The following is a 17,753-nucleotide window of genomic DNA, read 5'->3' as shown; positions in this document are numbered from 1 at the left end:
GGGGGGGGTTTAATCCATCTATCAAAAGCTTTAACGAGCAATCGAGAGGGAGGGGGGGAACTTCGTCGTCCCCGGCCGTAATTAACTCACGGATTGGTAGCTTTCCATCCGAGAAGCGCACCACCGTCGTTTTCCCTCGCAATAATTGTGCCGTCGGTTAATTCGTCTCTGAGAATCGTCCTCCCGACACAAGATTGACGTTTGCGCTCACTTGGAAACTTCAATTAATACGACTTTTCACGAGTAGTTGCATAGTATATCAAATAGATATCAGCGCGTACCGCTGATGGCATCGTACGCAATACGAAACAACTCTAAGTGAGTGCTGTACGAGTATACAAATATTTACGGCACGTAACGTTCGAAAGGAGATTGCGCGATTACACCTGCGCGAGTAAGTGTACGGAATGCTTCGGGATTAATAAATAAATCGTATTTCTGGTAAAATACTAGAATAATATAATAACTACGTGATGTACATACATCGGTGTCAGAACCTACCAGCCTTTTTTCGTGTAGCAACGGCTTTTTGCACTTGTATTTGTGTTTTACTGCTTCTTCTGTAAGTCACACACGTACGTATGTATATAACAAGCACGTAGAGAGCAGTACTTTTAACATGCATTTAAGGTGGCCTTTTAACTGACCGCAAATAGACGACGGTCCAGTGGGAAACGAATTTGCTTCGACGCCGCCGCCTGTATTTCTCGTTCAATTTCGAGGGAAGGCACGTGGGAACTTGTACACTCTATAGAAAGGGTGTGTCGGGCCTCGAGTGGAAAAGCCTTTCTATCTGCAAAGATCTTCCTTTTCGAGAGGAATCGAAATGTCCGTAGAAAATGGAATCATACTGTACACGCTTTTCTCCTATCTTTAAGTATCTTTGATATATATATTTTAATATATATAGGCATAAGTGAAATGAGAATGGAGAAAAAATTACTTTATTTAGATATACATGGATATCTGTAGTGTTTTGACGTAAATTAATTTTTTAATGGAAGATTGATTGCGTAGAAATAAAAAAATTAATAGTTTTCTTTTTAAATCTCTTAATTCATTAATTTTTGATGACAGTTATTTTATTAAATTTTTATCAATAGAGAAAGTTATTGAATCTTTATTTCTATTAGTTTATATGTAAAATTTCTACGTGAATATTTCGTACTGTACGAAACGACCTCCAACGATGATTCCATCACCTGTTATCTCTGCGATATCATACACAAGGCTTGCAAAAAGTACTTTTACATGAAATTAATGTTCTCTTGATTATGCACATCCTTTTTACGGCATGTGACGTAGACAATCAGCGACGCGAGGAGATAGCATAGCGAGTTGATTTATGGAGACTGCCGTGTTCGATTAACGCGCTCAGCCGGAGCGTCATTTTTAATGTCGTCGGTGCTATCGTTCATGGGAGGTATATTATATTATATTTAAGCGACGAGAAGTGACGACGGCCGTTTAGACGGCAATCGATTTTCGATGCACTATCTTCTTTGAGTCCCGATACCTACGCCTATCCGGCTTTTAATGCCTCGGTCCTCCTCGACAAAGCCGAGCTTAATCCGACTATTAGATACTTAGGGAAACTGTCGGCTTCCCTCGGGCGAAAGTCAACCAAGCGGTCGATAGATTTAGCTCTTTGCCATTCCTTCTTCCCCTCGAGCTTTTCTTCTCCTTCTTTTTTTTTTCTTTTGTCGGAGTTTCGTAATTGGCACATGTTTTAAGGTGGATCAACCGCTTCCTAACCACCTTCCGGTTTTAAAAACAAAAGCGCTTTTCGCAATACGAATGGGTCTCTTTTCTAATTCCGTCAGATGCTTTTTCCGTTCGTAAGTAGACTTGCCTCTCGAATCCGATGTCGACGACTAATTGGAAAGTTCGATACGGTAACTGCATGTATGTTTCGTTTTTTTTTTGTATTGTCAGCTTTTTAGGAGAATGTTATCGTAAGAATCCAAGAAAAATGTAGGAAATACATTGAAATTTTATGTACATAAGTTACATATATACATAAAATAAAATAATATTATATATATATATATATATAAAACATTTTATGTATACGTAGGTACATACACTTATTATTTCAACACACACACACACACACACACACACGTTTTTGCGTTTTATATATTTTCTTAAATTAAAACTGTAATTTTGTTAATAGCAGAGTTATTTGATTTTCGCAGATATTTAATTACAATTTTTTTGGTACTTATATTTCTCTTCTGATAATCTTGAAAAAGACAATGGGAGGAGATTTATAGGCGACGCTATTTAAAGCAGAAAAGCAACATCGATAACCGAAACATCTAGACTAACGGAAGAGGGAGGGGGGGGGGGGCCAAGTAAAAAAATATCTGCATCGAAAAAGCGACTTGCTTTCGCGAACAGTATGAAAATTGCGAGCGTATCCGCGGAACGTATTCCGCGAATTCCTGTCATGTTATGCAACCGCTACAGTTCTATCCCCTTCCTATGAACCTAGCGGGGCGAGCTCGATGGAATCCCAACGATTTCGCCGGACGTCGTTGTACGATATAACGACGCGAGTATGGCTCGCTCGTTCGTCGGGCAAATGTTAGAAAAATGCCATATCGAGAAAGAAAAAGAGAGAGAGGGAGAGCGAGAACCGTATAATTTTTCAAGCGTCGCGCGCAATCGCGATCATCGATTTCCGATGACATTAACCCGGCGACGTGATTTTTTAATTAAATCAATCGCATCATCGCGCCTGAAATACGTGTTGTGCGCTTGAGGAAAAAAAAAGAAAAGAAAGAAGAAAGAAGTAGATCCCGTCCGCTGATGGCGGACCGAAAATAAAACAGATATTCGTAAGCAGAAATAAAATCCGCTCGCGGCTGTCCGATCTGCAGCGTTGTGTCACTTCCAGAAGAAAGAGAGAAGCGAACATGAAAAAGTTGTATTGTGCGTAGAAAAAAACGTGACACAATTTTTTAGAAAAGTTATAACGGAACACATAGGGATCTATAACGTATTGGATAACATGTGCTACATAAGCATAGATTAACATCGATTTTGCTTGCGTTTTTACTTTTTACGGATTGAACTAGAATAAAAAAATAAAAAATAATATATAAAAATTTTTTACTTTTGTGGTAAAATTATTGCCTGATGCTAACTATTTTTTAGGAATTTTTATTAATTTTTTTTGATAAATTATATACACAAGCATGAAATATCACCGTGCTTGCGTGAAAAAATTATAAATTCCTAAAATGTTTAATACCAGGCGATAATTTTATTACTTTTATTTAATGAAAAGAACCGAGAAAAGGTTATAAGTGGAAAAAAAGTTATTTTCGAAGGCTGATGTCGCTGAAACTTGTTAAAGCTTGTATTAAATCATACTTCATGATCTAACCAGTAATAATAATTATATGTCTAGGTCGTACACAACTCGAGTTGTCGAGTTTGCCAGATGGTTCGGTTTGAGGTAACGCGCAATAACTGCTATCGCGATTCGCGCAATAAAATGGATTAATGTAACTCGCAGTGCATTTGCTTGCCAGCTTAATAAAGCTTTGAAAAATATAACAGTATTTACAAATAGCATGATTCAGTTTACGTTTATCGAGGGCATCATACGTCTTTATTGGAATCTTAGTAATATGTTTCAGATAGAGATTATTTTTGTGTTTTGAGATTATAAAGGAAATCGATGTTCAAAGAAATTCTCACCATTTCTTTCAATTTAATGCAAAAATATTTCTTTTCTAACACTATTTATTTTTAAAATATAATCTTTTAATTTTTACGAATTATAATATATTTTTCATTATAAAGCCATTCTGATTACAAGGTCTGTTAATAGTCTTGCATTTTTACAATGGTCGATTATTCGATCAATCGCCGATGTTAAGTATATATAAAGTTAAATGCATAAAATATTGTAATAATAGGATAATGTTAGTTAAGTTAACTAAAGCGAGACCATGTTCGCTGAGAAACTTGGGATCGGAAATTTATAACAACTTCATAACTATGCCATGAAAACAAATATTAAAGTTTCAATAATTTTATCACATTAGCGAAAAGTTGCTCGTCCGTAAGCCTTGTGTGCCGCTGCGGCGAGATAACTTTTTTTTTCATAAAATAAAATTTAATTCAGTGTTTTAAGTCGCCCGGTTATATTTATTCGGGCGCGTGGCAGCACGAAGTATATTTTTAACACGCTGGACACGCTTTCGATGGGTGCGTTAAAGCCGCTCGCTTATATGCGTTATATGCGCATTCTATTTTTAATTGCAACGTCGCGGACCGATTACGACACACCTCGTGATTTATACGCGCGTTCACGCCACACGTATACGCACACGTCTATCCCCCGAAGGCTGGCTTCAAACCAGATTGCGCAACATTCCGCCGCAAGCACGAGGCAATTCGAATTCTTTTTCCCAATTACCGAAGCTTTAGATCCTGCGGGCGATTAAACCTCCCGATGTTCTTATCGCGTGACTCCGCGGCATTCTTGCATTCTTGCATGAGACGAGGACGAATGAGACGAACGGGGTCGACCGGCAATTCCGGAATAAGAATGGAAGTCTATACAAACTCCAAATACATGCTTTCTTGTATAGAACTTTCGATCTACAGTCGTCGCACAGACTGGATTAATTGCGACGGAATAACCCGGTTGTCTAAGCGAGTCCACGAAAATTTTAGTCACGGCTATTATTATTCCCTTATCGATTTTTACCAAACTTCGCGGCACGCGATAATTACCTCGTCTATATATCGCCAATCCAATAATTTCGCGACGCGAGAGGCTAGTGCGCTTCGAATTCATAATTTCCTCGTTAGAGATTGCAAACAACTTTAAACGTGAAATTATAAGTTAAATAATTAAAAGGGATGGAATTAAGCGAGTATATAACTTATCCGAGAATTTCGACCGTGCAATCAAATATCATGAGATGTCTCCACAGCGTATTCGCCGTATGATCAATGATGTTGCGGTACTCGTTTGAAATGTGTAAAAGATCTGTCGCATAGAAAGATATATGTCCTATGCGGACTATATCGCGCGCAAGGAAAATCAAAACCGGACTTCGTCCGCAATTTTCCCGTCGGAATCACCGTCGCGAAATATGAAGTTCATTCTCACGTGCAGATCGTACTGTCACACACTGTGTACAATGTAATATATATGTTGTTAGAGAATATCGATAAAAGTATCCAAATATAATAGAAGACGGATATTTTGAAAGAAGGGGGTTTTTTATAGAAATTTTTTAATAAAAAGTCCATGAGATTTATCGATATAAAGAATACTATATATATATACATATATATGTGTTTGGAGGTTTTATTGTTTCTTACTATAACTAAAACTTTTTAATGGAAAACTTTAAAATGATTTATTACCTTGATTTTATATTGAATTATATAAGTTTATCGTTTATGCGGGAAAAATCATTTCATATTGTCTATCTTCTAAATAATCTAAATCCATAAGTTCTTCTCGCCGGTTGCTGAAGAACTTACTTTTTAAATTTATATAAATCAATGTAATTGAAACTACCGTTATAATATCAATTGTATAGTAGTATATTTATCATAACAACGATGCAATTCATTTCATATTTTTTTATCTACAACTTTTAATTCTCAAAACCTCTTATAGAGACATTTACGGGATGAGGCTTGGGATCGAATTCGAGACCCGCCAACTAAAAATCGAGCGCACTCATGCCACTCATACGGAGTCATGCGTCATACGCGATATCAACTTGTATTAAATTCTTAGTAACAAAAATTATTTATTATTTTATTACGTACAAAATATATGTATAAAATATGGCATTATTACATGATGTTTACAACATGTACAATGATGAGTACTGTATAATTACGTAGATTTATGTATCATTAAAATGAATTGTTAATGAGGAAATGCTACTAGTTTACAAGATATATAAAATTCAAGAACCATGTATCTCATTTCTGCTTGCATTTATATAATCCAGCGATATTAATATCAGTAGTCAATTATCGCATGAAATATATGCAATACAATAATTGCGAGATTCCAGAATGAATGAAAATATTGAATGAAGCTATAATTATCCACATTTATTTCCGCTCTCTTTACCCTTTTTCATTTTTATCTTCTTTTTTCGAATTGCGACAGTTTGATTTCTCCGGACATTTCGACGGAAAAAGCCGCGACGAGAATCGTTTTAGGCGGGCGGCCTACGCACAGAGCATTGTAGAAATCTGCGTATTGAAAGTGTGAAAATTGAATTCTTGCTAGCGCAAGAGCGAATTGCGCCGCTCTGGCAGACTGCCACTTTATTTTCTCGCCCGAATGAGAACCGTGTTCATTCGTTTCGCGTCGCCGTATGCAAACGCGGCGGAGCGTGGAACGCTCCTAAAAGGCGCGACGAGCCCTTCCATGGAAAGATCGTAAGGTCGACCCATGAATTTTTACTGCGCGTTGGTACTATTAATTTAGGGAAATGCTCGCGCGCCTTGCGAGAAACTCTTTTTGTACGTTCACGATCTTGTACAATCTGGTTTAATTTCTTTGCGACTCAATTATTTTTGCGTGCCACGCGTCGCGTTATAGAAACTCTTAGAATTGTATATATTACGATTTACGCATGATATTATGCATGATCATATTAAGACAGGTCGTGAGATTTATTACGCTAGGTTGGTGCAACATATATTTCTAAATAACACATAAAATTTATTTTAAATGTATTAAATGTGAACGTGATTAAATTTACATTATTTTTATAATTATTACGTATGTGAACTCTTTTATAATTAATTATATTTTTATATATAACAGATTTTTAGACGTATGAGATATTTAAATGACAAATCATATACTCTGTAATAAAAATAGATTTTCTTCAATATCACTTTTCTGTGAATTTTTAAGATTATCTTAAAAATTTTATTGGAACATATATCTTTTATTCACTTTGCCTCTGGCTTAGATCACTGAGACCAACGAGAATTTAAGTAATAACAGTAATATTCGAATACATGTTTTGAGAGAGGCTATAACCTTATACTCACTGTCAAAAGTGCCTTGATGTAATATTCACTTTCTTATATAAGAGATTAACTAATGTCACTTCTCTCCAGAAAACTGCACCTTTTTTTTTATGTTGCTCTATCGACGTAGATCAACAAAAAGTTTACCTAACTCAAATACCGATGCGGTACGGTTGATCAACGACGAGCAATCGTTGTCGAAGCAAGCGTCGCGCAATCTGATGTTTGTTTTACGCTTGTTTTTAACCGATAAACCTGTCCGCTCCGCGCGTATAGTTCATTCATTCCGTAAACATCAAAATATCGCGCCCGTCGAACTTGACGTCTGACGCACGCACTGCGTCAGATCGAATTTGAACCCCGCCAGCCGAAACTCCAACTTCAGCTTCCATTCTCCTTTTTTTTTGTTTTCCGCATCGAGTGGTCCGCCAGGTGGATCGTTGTTTATCAATCAGCTACATTGTGATCCACTTTCTGTGTTATTTCGTCCCTTGTCGAGCGACAAGGATTCACTTCGCTCAGCATTCGCTGCGCATAAGAATTTTGCAGAGTCGATTTTAATCGATCGATTCTGATAGCTATGCGCGATACGAATTTTCTTTCGCGTTCATTTCAATTCAACGCGTATTGTACGAAAAGAAATTTCTATGGCTGCGATTTTGGCGTATCCAAAGAACCTGCTGAAGAAATAAGATGTAGAGAATCCGTTATATTACCGTTATTTTAGTTCAAGTCGATGATTGATGGACAATTCTAAAATTATATGAAAGATTCGAGAATATAAAAATAAAATTGTAGATCGCTAAGCAGTCACCCGGCGACGAAATGTCGCACGATTCATCGGCAGATAGATAAAAATGATTTGAACGCGATGCAAACATTGGTCAGCTCTTTCCAAATTCAACCCCCTTCAAATTCACCTCGTTAATTGCACGTGTATGCGACGTGCAGTCGTTTTCACGGCGCTCGTTTCCAAGGTAATTCGGTTTAGCTACGTGCAAATGAAAATAAAGGAGTGACCTGTGCACGGCGTAGCAGCGAGACAGGTAGCAGTTGGCAAACGAAAAAACGAGGCGACGGGGAGCAAGCGGAAAAGCGAATAAAGTGCGCGAGAAACGATCGTACTGTTTCACGAATGTAGCACCATTCTATGCACACTTTCCTGCGAAGTGAGTTCCAAGGGGCTACAGAAGCTTGCGAATTTTGATGGTATCAAGGGATTTCGAAGCGCTAAAAAGATTGGTTGGAAAAAATGAGATATTCAAAATCGAAATAGTTGTATCAGTGCAAAAAATAGAATGAAATATATTGGTGCAACATATATTTTTAAAATAACACATAACATTTATCTTAAATTTATTAAATATAAACGTATAATCAAATTTATATTATTTTTATTATAATTACGTACGTGAATTCTTTTATGTAACTAGCATTATAGACGCGCGTTTCACGCGCGCTATTTAATGTTTTTTTATTTTTTAATATAATTTGCTATTTTATATCAACTTGAATTTACACAACCGTCAAAATATGTAATGACAGCCGCTCACGAAGTTAACGCAGCAAAAGAAGCAATCATCGTGGAAAAGAGTTAATAATAAACTTCGAGACGGTCGAGAGACCGTCGATCGATTCGGATATCAATTTAACTTTTTTTTTTTTAGATAAAATACGTTACGCTGTTACTTCCGGCTGAACGGTGCATTTCCGTATCTTGAATCTCAGCAAACTATTTTTTTTTTTACTATATCAGAGATTTCAGAGATTGTTCCCGTACTTGTACTTTTTGGCACAAAACGCAGCATAAATAATAACAATTTTTATTCACATACGTATCCGTGCTGCTACTTCCGGCTGAACAAAGCATTTCCGCACCTTGAATCTCAGCAAACTATTTTTTTACTGTCAGAGATTGTTCTCTTACTTGTACTTTTAATTACATTTTTATATACGACATATTTTTAAATATACGAAATATTTAAATAACATTTTCTGTGATAAAAATAGATTTTTTTTTATAATTTATAATATCACTTTTATATGAATTTTTAAGATTATCTTAAAATTTTTATTAGGACATACCCTTTTTATTTATTTTGTGTCTACAGTTTGCTGCGAGTTTTAAATTAAAAATGCTAAAGTACCGTTTGTGAATTATCGCTCATCGGAAAATAAAATCATATTGCGCGACAGTTTCTCCATTATCGATAATACTTGTACACATTCTCTACAAATTTACGCGATTATATTTCCATGCTGGATGAGAGCTAGAAGCGTACAGATAATCAATCGAACGCATGTCACATTGTTATCGGCGAGTAAAAAGGTGTTTACTTCAAACAATATCAGCGCGATCTGGAGAAGATCCGTAATCTTGAACGAATTTGAACAAGGCAGCGTTATACATCCGGATTATGTCCATTTCTATCAATGTAGATTAATTTTAATCTCGGTTTAACTTACTTTTTATCTTTTTCTGATTCTTGGAATTAGAGAAAGATAAAAATTAAATTAAATCGAGATTAAAGTTTCTACATTGGTAGAAATGGACATTAATCGAATTTGCGTGCCAATTTAAACCTGCGTACGACGGGCGAGACGGCCGCGGCGCGGCGCAGGCGAGCGAATCGTGTCGGATGCAACAATCGTGGATTTGGTTTCTGCAGGCGATGCACATCGCGCATTCCTCATGCATTGCCGGGGCTGCGTGACGCACTCGCCAAAATACGCACGCATGTCTCAAGCCCCATCCATTCACTTCCACGCACTCGCGCGCACATTCGTTCATTCATCGCCTCGGTAACAGACGCACGAGAACGCATTCTCTCGCATGGCACGCATTGCGAAATCTGATCGCAATCGACGCCCATCGGTATCGGCACGGCGCGGCGCGCGAGCGCGCGCGCACGTCGATAGCGCACGCACCGCGAGTGCTGTAGGTGCTCGAGCACGGCAGGTTATCTCGCGTGAACGGAAGCTGCGCGGCGATAAGTTGATTTATGAACGATCGAGCGCGGCCGGGGTCGGCTTGTTTTTTATCACGCGGCCACGTTCCTCGTGGACATATGCTTATTTACTTATCGTATCGTTTTTACACAAACCTGACGTCTTTATTCAACGTGAGAGCTCGGCTCGCAGGTGAGGTATAAGAATGAAATGGAGTGACATTGAGATGATTTATCGCTTACGTTTCAAGCGTTATTTTTCTCGGAGAGAAGACGTCGCGAATGACGTCGAATTGCGCCAACGGTTCAGATTTTGCAGCATTTGATACACGTTGATCTATCGAGTGGAGACGTTCCAATCGAACAGGTAGCCTCCGTCATTGATATAAATAGATCGCCAGTAAGCCGATTCGTTTTTATACTTTTGTTTTTGTTTCAGCGGTTTTTATTTCGGTCGATTCGCGAGCACCCGTTGAGCTCACTCTTGTGTGCGCTTTCTGCGGGGGATATTGTTTTATCGGTAATTGCGCTGATCGATTGTGCAATATTGATGGTTCAGGGTTCTTTGTCTAAGAGTTAATTTACGGAGCAGAACTAGATCGTTCGAGGCGTTCGCAGCCGCAAGGAAATACGGCGATTGAACAGGTTGGCGCGATTAAAATAGAACGGGGACAACCATGGCGAACGAGAATTGTCGAAACCTATTGCCCGAGATGAGATTGGGAATCGCGCGCAGTTATATTTCTGGCACAACTCAGCTATTTAAAATTCGAAGATTGAGATGCAGTTTTTGAATGAGAATTAAGCAATACTCGATAATTTGATCAACTATTTTTTTGCGTTAGCTGAATTTTCGGTCTGAGTATAAAAGCGTTAATGAAACGATAAAATTAGTGACGAATGAAACTGATAAAAGGAGATAACGAAATATTTTATGCTATTGCGCTGGAGACTCAAGGATTCTCGTGGAAGGATTAGGCACGTCCCAAAGATTTGTACCTGCGAGTCTTTGCTGCCTTAAAGTAGCAAAGTCCACGAAAATATCTTCAACTGTCGCAGTCTTGGCATAGTGTTTCTCGATAAAGACAAACGGTGCCGATTGTTCGTGCAGCCCGCATCCTTCGTGAAACTCCAGAAGAATTCCAATACTCGCGATGCAGACCGAATTGAATCGCAGCCGCGTCTCTAAGGGATATTTTTCTCAGACAGCATAATTTATTTTGTGCATTGATACACAAAAGCGTATTAACGGCTGATGGCAAAGCTAATCACTTCAATTTACTTAACGTTAAGGCTACTTGAACGCGACCCGAGGATGGCTCGTCTTGAGAACGATCTTTCGTTTCGCACGAAATCAGAAACTGGTAGTCAAAGGATAATTTACAAAGTCTCGAAAATGAAGAACCTCTCACACGCCAGCGATTATTTCGGTTTCCGATTATGCCGGCTATTTTTGCTGACAGGTGGCAAAGTCTAACCATTGTTCCGTAATAATGAAATTGTTGTTCGCGGAAAGCGGAAGGATAAAGTTGTTGAATTGAAATGGCTTGCGACCACAATGCGACTCGAGTACGTGCGCGTACGTACGCACATTCCGTTGCTCTTCTAGAGAAATATTCTATATTAATTCGTGTAAACAGAGTCATTGTGTGTAAATAACAAATTCTTCCGCTTAATTGAGGGATTTTGTGAATTGTGAATTAAATATACTGTTCATGACTTACACACGATATACACATATTATTTATTGTATTTAATCGCGCGAAATATATGATGTATAATCGCTTGCATTTTATTACATTTCGCGTATACATCTCGAGCCAATTTGCAATCTGTTTCAGTATTTTAATTAAACATTAATGCAATGAAATCTCAGGGATCTAACGTTTCCATGTATCAATATTATTTATAACAACAAGCGATGTGATACTGATGAATACTTAAAGTGAGATCGACAAGAGAGATAGATGTATCGATATTTTTCAATTTTTGGTATCGACTGCTATGCGCTATTATGTTATAATGCCGCGTTTTAAACGCTAATACGACTAGGGCGCTTGTAAATACGAAGCGTCCCGATAATCGATTGTACGTTTATTGGTTGTGCCGATAATCCAGATTGCCCTTAATCCGTGTATTCGGAAATACGCTCGCGAGAGAATCCCGATTGTAAGCAATATTTTACTGTAATCGTGGTTATCTTCTATCGTTTTCAGCCTGAAAACGCGGAGGCGTCCCATGGTTCAAAAATATAGAAAGGTCACGGAACCCTGTTATCTCTCCGATTAATTGCGTCCGCAAAGAACAGAAAATTGAATTTGAGTTTAATTGTTGATAAAGGTTGGCAAAAAAAGGGCACTCATCATCGTCGCGTTTTGCATAGGGAATTAATTCGAGCCGTGCAACGTTGGAAATACGAGATTAAATCTGTCGTTCTAATTTCCTCTTCTTTCACATCACGCTGACGTACGTGATGGAGTATTTAAATTTCAACATTTGAATGAACGTTTTGTAACGGAGGGAAGGAAAGATTGTAAGTAAATTAGATTATTTAGAGACGAATTCAAATTGTTTGCTGCCATCGGCAGCTGCCATCTTGTCGTTCCAAGATAAATGCCGATAAAATATGAAGATTTACAAGAAATATAAATAGTATGTTCGTTTGGATTATTGCGACGCTATTGATATCGACATGCGAAAGTTTATTGCGTTCTAGCCTGCAGGGTGATTTAAGTAGCAACGCAAACGCTTCTTCAAATTTGTTTGCCAAGATTTGAGCCGCGAGATCTTCAAATACCTCTTATTTCGACGCACCACGACTTTAACGATGCTAAAATTTATTGCCCCGAAGTATTTATTGTGTTTTCCCGCATACTTTTGCTCGTAGAAACAACTCGTTTATCTACTCGCTTGTCGTTCGAGCACGTTCAAGCGGGCCGTTCGAGCGACATTCGCGCGTAAGATCTTGCGCCGCGTTTGCCCGTGCACCTGCGAATGTGAAGTGTGAACGCGCCCGTGCACGATAATATCATACGAATTAATCGTAAATCACGACAGGAGTGATGACACCATTTATCGCGGCGAGCTGTGTCCGCGATGACTTTCCTCAAACCTTTGCGCATCACATAAACATTTAATTTACAATTTAATATTCGCGGTTATCATATTTGCGCAGTTGCACTGAACAATCGACGCTTGTTCAAAGTAATGCCATTTATGATTTATAGCCGTGGCTTTGAATGCTATTGTCGCTATTATTCATCGTCGGTGAAGAGCGTGTCAAAAATTGCGGATGTTAAAGGCGATAGTCGGCAGTTGTAGAATTTACACTGCAAATTTATTTGTCGATTAATTTCGTATTTTAATTTTATTCGAGAATTGAGAATCGGCGACGGTAAAATCAGAAGTTTGTTGGAAATTGAACAGTTACTTACGTGTACACAAATTTGCATTTGACATTATATTTAACATGGGTAAACAAATTTTCTCTTTCTCTCTTTCTCAGTATTTCTCATGCGCCTACAACCGTCCACATCGAAAATTCATCGTTACATGATTCGTGATGGGTGCCCGACATTCGTAAACAATCGTCGGCGCCAAAATTCACCGATGACTCGACGCATCTCATCCCGCTCGCGCGCCTACACTAATCGGCTACGCAAATACACAAGAGCCGCGCTCTCTCGCTCGCACGCTCGAAAGCCGACGTAATTCGTGGGTTGGTATTTTAATTGACAGACTGACAGATCTACGGACTGCCGCGCGCGCGCGCGCGCGCCGCGGCTACTCCAATCTCCCTATTGAGTCTTAAGCACTTTCTTCCCGAATAAACGCGAATGAATCAGCGCGCCGGCACGCGGCGGTGATGTCAATCTTTGCTCAGCTGACTGACGAGATTGGCCTCACCTTCCTCGCCGGCGCATACGGGACGATCTTTCCTCGGCCTCGCATTCTTTCGCGCCGGTGTAAACGCTCGACTTCGCGCTCGCCAAGACATCGACGAGGAGGCGCGGCGACAGTAAACGGTGCATCTTCTCTCTCGCACACCCGCACGTACAATCGTGCCGATGTTATCACGTCGCTCCGAATCTGTCCGCTGTGAAATCCCGAAGATTTATGGCTATCAACTACCGGCGTTAGCAGCGGTCTACTTTACTCGCAATGTTGATATTTTCCTAGAATATCATGTCTACGTTTGTACGTTTTGAAACGTGCGATATACATTCTTCAGCCGCAGAATCTCTTAACCTTCTATTTTGGAAGATATTTACATGTATTCGTTTAAAAAACATGCGGAGAAATGATTTTACTTAGAAAACAAATGGTGATATTATACGAAAATATACGAAATGATATAATTAGCAGTAATAAAAGCCTAACTTTTACTGTTGTGCCAGTACAAAATATTTAAATATTTAAAGTTTGTTACGTATATTCAACGTGAAATCCGCGATAGGGAATCGATATATTTTATTGTTAAAAAATATACGTCTTTTGCACGTAGTTGCTCGCGTTTTAAAGTTGAAGCAAACTTTCGTTTATTTCATTTTTCAGTGCATTATTATTCGCGCAAGCTGAGTTACGTTTATGTGATATTTCCTTCCGTGCCGCTAGCATCCATTTCCGCCGAACTGTAGCGCGCCAGCCGAGCAAGAATTCGCGTTACAATGTCGTGCGAGAGATTGTGTCTTCGTTTATCGAATAAATAAATTCACCGGCAGCCGAGTATTTTTCGCGACGAAACGCGCGATGCTCGTATACGTATACGTGTATGCATATACAGTCTCGTTCATGCATCCAATGTTTATCGCTTTGCCACCCCGTGACCGACCGAATTCCACGACGGCTGAATCATCGAAATAAAATATCATCGATCGCTATTTGAACGTCGATCTCTATGACTCCATTAGCAAAGAAGAGCCGTACTCTTATTTGAAAGTCGTGACGCATCGACGATGAATTACACGCGTCCAGTAGTGCACTTACACGTGCCTTTACGGGAATGCGATAACACCGTGAACTCTTCGTCTGAATCTAACTTTCGATATGATCTTGGTCATCAGCAACGATCTCTCGATTAATTTAAATTTTCCAAATGCTATTTATATTATTTGTGTTAAATATAGCAATATCAATCGCAAATTGTAAATAGATGGTTTGAATATTAAGAATTTTAATCTTCCTCTTTTTCTTTTTTTTTTTTTGCTACCGTTTGCGTTTCAAAGTCGACCGAGTTGCTTCTAACGCTGTTATATACCTCGCATTTTTCTCTCCGACGCGGCAACAAAGTATCGAAGTAATAAAGTTATGGCCACGCCGAGATTTAATATCCCACGTTCGTCGCAGCGGTGTTTCCAGTTGCGAGCAATTGGCAGCCGGTATTACACACGGGTGCGACGGCCGTTATCGCAGAATCGCTTGCGTAACGGCGCTAAATCATTGCACGGCGATCGAACGCACTCACGGCAGACAGAAAAAACGTGGACGGACGGTCGCGAAGAATAAAGCACCTCGACCGCGGAGAATGACTCGGGACGGGGCGGGCGGAGGGAGGAGGGGAAGAGACGCTGCATTAATTCTAGCCGGGCTCCGCCACGTAGACTACGATAAATCTCGATCTCGTTCTGCTCCGAGACGGAAATGCAGCCCACGTGTACCTACGTCGCTCGATTCGAACTACTCGCTCCGACTGCACTCGCGGCGATTTAACACGCGATATATTGTCTCTACGTGTTATTCTGTTACGCGGATAACCATAAGGTATACAGCGATGATAAATACGGTATACCTACGTACGTGAAGCCGGTGTCAATTGATATTGGAACACGCGACAGAAGAGCACTTTATCTCGTTCGTGAAAATTTAAAAGATAATTTTTAATATTCGTTTATTATCTCCGTTTTGATGTTTCAACGTTGGCGATGAATATAAAAAGAAAACTTTTTTTCGTCTACTCCACGGTTCTTTGAATATGAATGCGCTTTGCAAAATGTAGATTTAACCCGCAATAAATCGGTGGTTTTTACAATTTTTCCAGCTTTGACAACCGCAGCTAGAATAATTAATCTAAACAACCAACAGATACGCGCATTGCTCGTGCGGTGTCCCTTTAAGCGCAAATTTATAAAGTGTACCGGAAACGAAAGCTCCGCAAACGAAACGCGACTCTTTTGTGAATAATATACACTCGGCAAGTCACGAACTGTTTCGCGTTATACGTTTTTCGTAAGAGCCTATTATACGTATAAACGCCTTGCCTGCGTAATTCCGACTTCAGTCGCGCACGCCGCTTTTTAATTACGCCAACTTTTAAAACGCCTCCATTACGCGAAAAACATAACGGCTGTTTTAACAAGAATACAATTATGCTTGTCGCTTACTTTTCCCCCGGCAAAATGACTGTTGCCGAACAGATAAATTTTACAGATTTATGCAAGAGAGACATTTAATTCTTGTGTTTACTACGATTTCTATCTTCTTTTTTTTTCCACTCTGGAGAGAAACCTTACGTAACGCCCAAGTGGCTAATCCACTGAAAATGCTTCGATTCTTTTACGAGCAGCGCTTGAACACCGCTACCGATAATAAATTCATTGCTACAAAATTACGACAGACAATGGAATATCGGAACGTTCATTTTTTTTTCTCTTGGTGAAAATTCATCTTCCGCCGCAATTCGATAGTTGCCTATCGACGCCGCGAGTCAGAATAATTCGCGTTTTCGTTCAATCGACAGTTTGCGATCGAGCGCGTTTATTTAATTAAATCACCGTCGCGGTGGTTGAGCGCTCGCCTCTACGGAAACTTAGGCAACTGGGACGAAAAGTGCAAGGACAGATCGGAATACGATTAATAATTTATTCCAGGCACGTCGTTCGGCGAGTCGGCGACGCGGGGCGATCGAGAACAGGTGGGCGAGAGAAAAGAATCGAGACGGAACAACGGCGACTGGAAGGACGACGAGAGGGCCACAAGGAGCACGCGGATCGCGTCCAGCTGGACAGGTAAGGGAAAACCTGTTGAATTAATGTCAACCCTCCGGCATTCCGCTTTCCCACCGTGTCTACGTCTAATTTGTACCACACGTGCAAATTATCCGATATAATATGTAGTTATTAATTTTGACAAGTGCGATGCGCAATGAAACAGTGATTGTCGGATCGAAAACAGCCGTCGATGCCTATTATCCTCGGCAGACTCGGAATGTTATTCGCGGGTATTTCCTCTATAATTACCGTGTCTGCCGATCATGCTGCTCGCGCATGTACGACGTTTCTACCGATCAACGTGTCTGTCGTCCATAATTGAAATTGATCGAGAATTAACGTCGCGCTTGAAACGATGATTTCCCAGAGTAAAAACTCTCATTGATACGCGACAGATGTAGTACATGAGAAATGATCGAAAAGATTTTGAAAAAGATATCGTTTGAAATTAATCGAATGTTTGAATATTTGCCAATCAAATCGAGAGAGAGAGAGAGAGAGAGAGAGAGAGAGAGAGAGAGAGAAAGAGAGAAAGCGAGAGAGACATCACGAACTCTCATAATACGAAACGGTAATGTAAGTTTGAAAAGAAAGAAAAACTCTGTTTAGAGAAACAAGCGAGCGTTTGCTGAGAGAGCAAATATTTTCTTGAAAATAATATCGTAGAGATATAATCTCGTATCGGAAACAATATTTGTTGTTTGACTTAGCGAGCAACGGGCGTACGAGAGAGCACGAATGGTGTAGTCGCGAACAAGTTTCGGCGGCGAAGGGCGCA

The 17,753-nt window shown here is 39.5% G+C and overlaps 1 protein-coding gene across 7 annotated transcripts in view; it reads left to right on the top strand.

Moving 5' to 3' along the window:
* The window catches only part of LOC105452956 (cysteine-rich motor neuron 1 protein), a 251,167-nt gene that overhangs the window by 136,352 nt on the left and 97,062 nt on the right, over positions 1 to 17,753 (top strand). For all 7 annotated transcript variants that reach the window (XM_011694581.1, XM_011694533.1, XM_011694551.1 and 4 more), the window contains one exon: positions 16,856 to 16,993. In XM_011694581.1, the coding sequence (XP_011692883.1) occupies positions 16,856 to 16,993 (138 nt within the window). The remainder of the gene's footprint in view (positions 1 to 16,855; positions 16,994 to 17,753) is intronic.

Source organism: Wasmannia auropunctata, unplaced genomic scaffold (genome assembly GCF_000956235.1).
Source record: "Wasmannia auropunctata unplaced genomic scaffold, wasmannia.A_1.0 LD336106.1, whole genome shotgun sequence".
Classification (NCBI taxonomy): domain Eukaryota; kingdom Metazoa; phylum Arthropoda; class Insecta; order Hymenoptera; family Formicidae; genus Wasmannia; species Wasmannia auropunctata.
The sequence above is the reverse complement of the archived record's forward strand: the minus strand, read 5'-3'. Positions and strand labels throughout refer to the sequence as shown.